The 9,477-nt window shown below is 28.0% G+C and overlaps 1 protein-coding gene across 2 annotated transcripts in view; it reads right to left on the minus strand.

Annotated features, from left to right (window-relative positions):
* LOC136072075 (ranBP-type and C3HC4-type zinc finger-containing protein 1-like) overlaps window positions 1-8,742 on the minus strand; it is a 73,253-nt gene extending 64,511 nt beyond the window's left edge. For both annotated transcript variants that reach the window (XM_065820253.1, XM_065820252.1), the window contains exons 1-2: window positions 8,517-8,742; window positions 5,192-5,363 (exon numbers count right to left, since the gene is read on the minus strand). In XM_065820253.1, coding sequence (XP_065676325.1) covers window positions 5,192-5,363; window positions 8,517-8,741 — 397 coding nt within the window. In that variant the 5' untranslated portion in view covers window position 8,742. The remainder of the gene's footprint in view (window positions 1-5,191; window positions 5,364-8,516) is intronic.
* Between the last annotated feature and the right edge of the window lie 735 nt (window positions 8,743-9,477).

Here is a 9,477-nt window from a genome sequence, read left to right on the forward strand (position 1 = left end):
ATGAATATAAAATGGCATAAAATGACATTTTAATTCAACAATTTAATGACTTTTTTATTTAAAAAAAAAAAGAAAGAATTTTTTTGCCTTTTTTTTTTATTTTCTTGGTCAGTAGGATTTTACCTCCATACTTCCTTTTGTAGTTGTGCATAAACAAAACTGATTCTAATTCTGCTGGGAATTCCAGCAATTTATTCTGAGAAAAGTGCTATCTTAGTTGTTTTGAATAGACCATATGCAAGCTCTTATACTTAGTACAACCAAAAATTAACACTGGAAAACCAAATGAACCTGTGTTTTTGAAGTCTGGTAATGAAGTCTTTCAGCATCTAAATTTATTTCAATTTTAAGGATGAAGCTACAAGAAAATTCTATATTGAGCTGGCAGATCATACAATCATAATGCTATCTGAGACAAGTATGAGTTTTGTCAAAATGATTTTTCAATAAATAAGGATATATATATATAAAGTCAATTTTAGAAACATCTACTACCTAAATTCCAGATTTTGACGGATGCCCAGTTTGACAAATTGACTGAAACCTAAAGGCACTAAAGTGGCAGCATTTGTGGCCAGTCTTTTATATTACCTCAATTACTCAAAACATTTTCAAACCAAAAGTATGTACATTTAGCAAATAAACAGGATTATGGAGAACAACTTTAATTTAGCAGAATAATAGATTAAATCTATTAAAAGGCAAACATGGTTACTGGAACCTTATCTTATAGTGTTAGACCTAGCTGATAAAAAATGTGAGGAGGAAAAAATGTCAAAAAATAGTAAAGATTGATTTTTATAGCCTGGATAAAGGTCCATTAGTCAGAATGAGTGCTAAAATGCCTTAACTCTTTGGATATCAACTGACTAAAATCTTCAAGATTTTACATCATCACAGAAAACTTGAGCTTTTATTTATAATAGACCTAAGTAAGAGTAACTGACATAGAATGATCCCCTTCACCATTCGTTAATTCACCTCCCCAAGGCCCAGAAGGCTACTACAGACGAGGAGGCTACTTAATTGTGGTTATAACCCTTTCTCAACTCTATAACTCCGAAACACAAAACTTGACGAACAAGGCCGCTGTGCAGAGAAACAAGTTGAGCGCGGTACTACCAGGGATGTGGTGGGGATCGAACTAGGAACCTCTCGCTTATGAAACGAGCGCTCTACCATTACACCACTACTGCAAATTCTAACAAGTTCAGTTTTTTCACTTGAAGCTTGAATAATAATAGTCAATGACTATTCTAAAAGAACTGTTAAGCTCATTAAGAAAAATATTCATATTGACAGACAGGATAAGAAGAGATCAAAATCAATATTGTTTCCAAACAAAAAAAGTATGAAGGTAAAATCCTACCTACTTAGAAAATCAAAAAAAAAAGGAATGACATAAAGAATGAAAAGTGTTGAATAAAAATGTTACACATTTTATGCCAAATTTTTAGTGCTTTTTCAAAATGAAATTAAGCATATCTGTTAAGTTACTGCAAACCACAGTATATATATATCTATATATCTATATCTATATATCTATATATATATATATATATATATATATATATATATATATATATATATATATATATATATATATATATATATATATAATATATATATAATATATATATATAAAAAAATATAAACTTTGCTCATTAAAACAACTTTTCCCTTTACATTAATACTTTTCTTTATTTAAAAACTAGGTCATTTTAACATAAAAAAGCTCTTATGGAGAATTTTACACGATTTGAATTTAGCTTATTTACAAGGACTACTATACGGGAGGACGTGCAAAGTCGATTTCCTGACTCCGCTAATGAAGGCCATTATTTTTATCAAAGTTGTAGTGTTCTTTTACATTCCAGTAATAATTTTTGAAAATCTTTTACTTTTATTATGGTGAACAAATGTGGCGTTGTAAATTGTAAAGGAAATTATAATAAATTTAATAAGTGTCGTGTTTTTAAATTACCTAAAGATGAAGTTGAGAAACAGAGATGGATTAACGTGCTTCCTTCACGTAAAAATTTTATTATGGAGCTATCTAAATTCTTTATATGTGAAAAACATTGGCCTGAAAATACAGAAATGATAAAGGTGCCTGGTGGCTATACTTGACCAGCATGTGCACCAAGTATTTTTAATGTTCCTTTTTCTTGTTTACCAACACCGAAGCCTGTGCTTCGCCAATCTAAGCCTGAGGATCAGCAATTGAAGTATTTCATCAAAAAAGATAGAATAAATTCGTTTTCTGATTTTTATCCTGAAACCGAATTACACAAAAAGTATGAAAATATAGTAATATCTCGACAAGAGGATAAATTCTTATGCATTTTTATGTCAAAAGATTTCAAAGAGAGTTTTATGACAATTATTGTTTATGATAAGTGGACCTTGTGTTCACCACTAACTTTTTCTGCTTTTAAACATGTAATTAGTGTTTCATTAGGTAATATATTGAATCCAAACAATGGCTTAATCTTCTACTCACAATTTTTCGAAGCAACTAATTTAGTTCATAATTATAAACTCCATGTTAATGATGTTATTGAAAAGGTGTCAAATACTCTTTCAGAAAATGAATTTGAATTAGATGATGATATTAAGCAAAAGAAATTGAATTTCATTACAAGACAACTTAGACTCTTGCGTAACAAAAGTTTCTCTATAGCTGATTATTGCTTTGCAATCGAGTCTTTTTATAACTGCAACTACCATCAACTTCGTGATTTTTTAGTCCTTCCAAGTAAAAGAAAGCTGCAGTCTATAATTTCTGCCACTAACATTGATCAGGTTTTACAAAAAACATTTGAAAAAGTAAAGAATAATTACCAGAAAAATGTTATTTTGTTAGTTGACGAGCTAAAGATTAGACCAACAGTTGCTTATTCATGTGGAGTTTTAAATGGGATGGCAAAAAATGATCCAGAATCCAAAGCAACCTCTATGCTATGAGTTATGATGAAATGCTTACATGGCGGACCTAGTTTAATGATTTCTGTTACTCCTGTTCATAAACTAACATCATTGTATCAGTTCATTGCTGTGAAAGAAGCTGCTATTATAATTGAAAAACACGGTGGAATAGTTTTAGGATCTGTAACTGATAATCATAAAATCAATCAGCAATACTGCAAAATATTTAACAGAATTACTGACTATCAGGCCATTCATCCATAAGATGATCATCGTGTTTGGTTCCTTTTGTTTGACACAGTTCATCTACTTAAATGCTTACGAAATAACTGGATTTCTGAAAAGTGTCAAAAGATATCTTTATATAATAAAACCATAGCTTCATTTTCAGATGTGAAAGGTCTATATCAATATGAGAAAGAGAACATTTTAAAATCAGTTCCTTTATCCTATGCTGCTGTTTATCCTTCGAGACTTCAACTACTGAATGTGCAACATGTTTTAAGAGTATTTAATGAGAAAGTAGTAGCTGCCCTAAAACTAAAAGGAGCTTATGAAACCTCCTCTTTTATTCAGAATATTTTAGATTGGTGGAACATTGTTAATGTTTCTGCAAAAGGGCAAGATATTAGGCTGAGAGATCACAACCGATGTGTGCAAGATAAAGATTCAAATAATCTTCAATTGTTTTTAGACATATTTAAATGTATGAAATCAGGACATGGACCTAAACGAGTTCAGTGTGTTACCCATGATACCAAAAAAGCCCTTGTGCAAACCACTGAAGGGTTGATAGCTATCTGCAAGCATTTGTATTCAGTTGGTTTTAATTATGTTTTGCTTCGTGAGCTACAAAGTGACAGAATAGAAGGAGAATTTTCTGTATATAGACAATCAACAGGGGCAAATGCTTTTATGGCAGCTGGTGATGTTTCCTCTGCTTTTGAAAAGCGTTTAGCTCGATTTGCTGCATCATTTTTAGAATCAGTGGAAGTAGGGCAACCCAATAGAAAAGGTCACATATGCGAGGGTCCAATTAGTATTGAAGATGCAACCTCAATTGAAACATGCATTTATGATGTGAGTCTTTCTGAAACTGAAGAGAACTCTGCTGCCTATGTGGCAGGGTGGCTTGAGAAAAAATGTGAAGGTGAACTAGTTTATCCAGATGATAAACTTAAACTAACAAATGAAGCTAAAGACTTTATTGAGGAAGTTTCAAGGGGATATTTGACAGTCCCACATGAGTGTACCTATCAGCTAAAAACACAGAGCATGTTGTAGAAAAAGACTTATAAACATTCTTTCTGTAATGGACACATACTATGATTTAGGTTTATCTTCAAAAAGCCTTTTCAGGCGTTTGGCAAATGTTCTCCTGCATGGAATGCAGAATTCGGATAAAGACCAAACGAAAAATGCATGTCTTTATCAGACATCAATTAAGAAGGCACGCCTAGCTGAATAATGTCATTATGATATATATATATATAATATTTTGTTGTTTCTTTTTTTAAGAAGTTTATTATATTAAATTCATGTTGTTTTTTTTAAAGTTTTCACTTTGTTAAAAAGTCTCTAGAGGATATAATGTTTACGTTTTTTCATAGAGGAATTTTTTTATATTGATCTTTTATGCTTTTTTAAATAAGTTATTAATTTGTTATTAATTTTTTATTAACAATAACGCAAAATTATTTTAATAATATTTCAGTAATTTGATTTTATAAAACGTTATTTCGGCCAAATTTAGTTAAATAAGAGTTTAGTGAGAAATATTGAATGGCCTCTTCGCTAGCGGAGTCAGGAAATCGACTTTGCGCGTCCTTCCGTATAGTAGTCCTTGCTTATTTATTAAATCGATAAAACTTTAACATAAATTAATTTAAATTTCAGATAAAATAAATAAATACTAAATAAAGATAAAAATAAAATATTTCAGATTCAGACAAATTTTAAGGAATAATTAAATTGTTACTAATTATAATTTACTTGTTACTAGTTACTTCAAACTAACATCTAATGATTTTATGTTACTAATGATGAATTTTCAGAACTATTATCAACTAATGAAATGAAATAACACCAACAAAACACAGAAGAGGTTTCTCAATTAAAATTTTCATTAATAGTTACCCAGATTCAATTTGGCAATTCTAAATATATCGAAAAATAGTTTATGAACAAAAAAAATGTGTTTAAAAATCATAAAACAAAATGTAAATCATTGAAAAAATAAATATTTAAAAAAAGTTACACACACCAAGAAAGGAACTGATGTTTTTAAACAAACTTTCAATATCACTAGCATCCTTTTCATTGAAAACTTGTAATCCATAGAATCCAGAATTAGTCTGAAACACAAACTTTTGGTCTGCTTGTTTTTTAAAATGTAAAAAATCCTCGAAACAAATTACACGAATCTGATATGTTTCCTTTAAAAAAATATACATTTATTTTTAAATCTTTTTTATTATTATGTATTAAAGATAAAGTTTATATTAGATTAAAAAAAGTCAAAAACAAAATAGAATAATTTACAAAAGAAGACATCATTAAAAATAACTTTATTCATGTTTTTGGTTTAAAAAAAAAACTCTTAAATTCACATCCTTTATTTGAAATTTGTACTTTCTATATTTATATGTACTTCCTATTTTTTCAAACGTTGTTGTGATAGCAATAAAGAATTAAATTGAACCATATTAAATCTATATAATATATAATAAAACCAACTAATGTTTAAGTATGCAAATAGTAAAACCACAAAGTATCATTACTGTTACAAAAATCAATGGCTTTCACATTAAAACAAAAAAAAACAAATGGTACAAAACAAAAATAAAAATTATCATAATTTAATTTATTTTTAAAATAGTTACTTGGTAAGAAAGTGTACAAAAATATTATGTATTAAAATGTTATATTTACAGGACCAGCACTTTATTAAACAGATAGTCCACCTAGAGTCAGAATCAGCTGCACCTTTAGCCTTCTAAAGGTGAGAGAACTTGGTACTTAGACCCTTGTTGTCTTTGCTTTATGACATTATGAAGCTTAGAAAACTAATATGGGATCCTCAAACAATAAAGTATGATTTTGAGAGAAAAAAAATCTTTTAAAACTCTTCTGAGGTTTTATTCCACAGAAGAAAGAAATTCTCAAATTAAACATCTTTACTGGTCACCATCTTTCATATTTGATTATGTAGGAGATTATGATTATGAGTTGTGGTTTTTGATACATTCAAATACACTGCTTTTTACCTTTTGTCTGCATGGAAAATAGATCTCATAGCATTTGCTAAAAACTTTGCAATTTTTAATGATGCAGGAGAGAGAGAGAGCTGTTCTGGAAGTGGTGTTGCAGACATATGATGAAAAAAAGCTGTGGAAAATGTAGAAGGTCAAGAGTAAAGTTAAAAACACCAGTTTTATATGCTAAAGCAGCATACTAAGTGGTAGCTAAGCAGCCAACACCTCCTGAGAAGCTAAACCTTGTTTATGAATGTAGATGATTTGAGGAAATGAAGTACAAGGTATCACTGTCTTGTACTTGGGACTTTAATAGTAGCTTAGACATTGTTGATGACAGTGATCTGATTAAAACTCTAGAAGCTGAAAACAAGGCCCACAACAATGCAGAAACCTAAAGCTTTGTTTTAAGTTAATATGTTTTTTAACTTCTTGATTTATTTGTACGAAGTACAGAGCAGAATGAAAAATATCTTTTAAAAATTTAAAATTTCTTAAAATTTTGGTTTTGCAAGGTAAAAAATAACTTTTAAAAAAATTAAAACTATATTTTGAAATCATGATTAAGCATTATTTTTAGCTTGCATACATATTTCAAATAAATTTTTTGTAAAATATGAACACCCCTAAAGTCAATAGAATAAGAACACCCCTAATGACAAAAGAATATGAACAACCCTTATGACAAAAAATAAGAACACTCATAATGACAATAAAATAAAAATGAGGGATTTATTATTAAAATAAAAGTAAAACTAGAAATTAAAAAAAAATCTTATTAAAAAATAAAATAATAATTATAATACATATATAATAATCATTATATTATAATATAATAATATTATAATAAAGATATTTATTTTCTGGCATCTAACAAAATTGCTAACTTTTTTTTTATAGTCTTTATAATATTGAAAACAGCATAATTGCAATTATGCAAAACAGTTATAATTATTTGTTGCTTTTTTCCATGAAATTTTCCTTTTTTGACATTTATGAAAAGTAATATTTTGTTCAATAGTTTTTTGCTTAATGATTACCCAGCACAATCTAATCTCTTCTTGGAATTTCTTCCCAGTTCTGAGCAGTTGAATGATCTGTTTTAGTCACAATGTTTAAACCTTTTTTTCTGACTATTTCATAAACAGTTTATCATGATAATATGAAGCCAAATCAGGTCAGAACACAGTTTAATTACTATGTGGCTTATTGATATGAACTTTTTGGAAAAAAAAAAATTGGTGCAGCTATCTGAAACTGGCTCTTGCACTTTTATCTTGAGAATAAAAACAGTTTAGCATTATTTGTAAATTGAAAGAATCACTGAATCTGTAGAAAGTTTTTTTCCTTAATAAAATTATTTAAAATCAAGAATTTAAATTTTATAAAAATTTTTTATAAGAATTCATAAAAAAGCCACAAACAACTTTTCTTAATGTTCTATGACACTAGTAGTTCACAAAATTTCTTTCTGATAAACAAGATTAATAAAAAAAAAAACCTTTATTAATCTACACTTCAGTATTCCTAATCAAGTCAACACATTTATGCACAATCCATTGCATTAACCTCTATATAAGTCAGTCGATAAATGCAAAATACTTTGCTCTGCTCACTTTGCTGCTCCCTGATATAGCTATCAGTCATTGATACAGATATAGGCCCAGATAAAATAATGGATCCAAAACTATCCAAAATTGCATGATAATTTATAATAACTATTATGTATTATATATTGTAATAAAGTGTACACACAAACTGTATTATATTTTACAAACAGTTGACAATATATTACAAATGATGTATATTAACCATAAATTTAATATTAGTATATATATATATATATATATATATTATATATATATATATATATATATATATATACTAATATTAAATTAATGGTTATGGCCCTCAGAATTAGGGGCTGAATATATATATATATATATATATATATATATATATATATATATATATATATATATATATATATATATATATGTATATATATATATATATATATAGCCCTCAGAATTAGACCTAAAAGTGTTTGAGGTCGGTAAAAAATCACTAACCTCGTTTCTATGTTTTATGGTAACCCCTTTATGTCGAATTTTTTTGCCAAGTCCTAAGAGTTTAAGGAGTTTATTTTTCTTAATTCCGAGGGCTGTATAGTATAAGTAAAAACTTTGCCTGAATTAAATGAGTTTGTCTATTATAACACCCAACCTACTAAAAAATTTGAAAAAAAACCTAATATTTTCTAAAGTCTGTGATTAACCATAATAAAAATTTTTTTAATAGATTCATTACAAAAAATTATTTTAGTAAATGCACCTCGACATTCATTATAGAAAGACTTGTTGAATCCAAAAGGTAGAGAGTACAAAAATCATTATCCGTGCCAAATGGTTTCCATGTGTTTAAAGATCTATCTAAATAAGATGGTTTTCCTAAACAAAGTTTCTTCCTTTCCATTATACATTCATTTAATGGATTTCTGCAAGTTTTTTTTTTGTTTATACACCTACAACTAAAGTTATACAATGTCATTATAAACATCATCATCATCATCATCATCATCATCATCATCATCATCATCATCATCATCATCATCATCATCATCATCATCATCATCATCATCATCATCATCATCATCATCATCATCATCATCATCATCATCATCGACATCATCATCATCATCATCATCATTATTACATCATCATCATCATCATTGTCATCAACATCATCGTTGTCATCGACATCATCATCATCATTATTGTCATCAACATCATCATCATTATTATGATGATTGTCATCATCATAATGATATCACCATTATGATGATGATTTATAATAATGATGATCATTAATAAATGATGATGATGACGATGATCATTAATAAATGATCATTATTAAATGATCATTATCATCAAATCTTCAACATCATAGTAATAATTATCATCACCATCATAATAATCACTACCATCATAATAATGAGAATCATCATCATAATGATCATTATCATCATAATCTCTATCATAATCATTATATGATCATTATTCTGATCATTCTGATGGTCATCATCATAATGACGATGACCATCATAATAATTATCATCATCATAACAATCATCATCATTATCATAATAATAATCACCTTCATTATAATGATCATCATAATCATAACAATTATCATTATAATGCTCAACATCATAATGATCCTTATCATCATAACATTTATAATGATCATCACAATGATTATCAATAATCATTGTCAACATCATAATAATGATAAT

The sequence above is a fragment of the Hydra vulgaris genome, chromosome 15 (genome assembly GCF_038396675.1).
Source record: "Hydra vulgaris chromosome 15, alternate assembly HydraT2T_AEP".
Classification (NCBI taxonomy): domain Eukaryota; kingdom Metazoa; phylum Cnidaria; class Hydrozoa; order Anthoathecata; family Hydridae; genus Hydra; species Hydra vulgaris.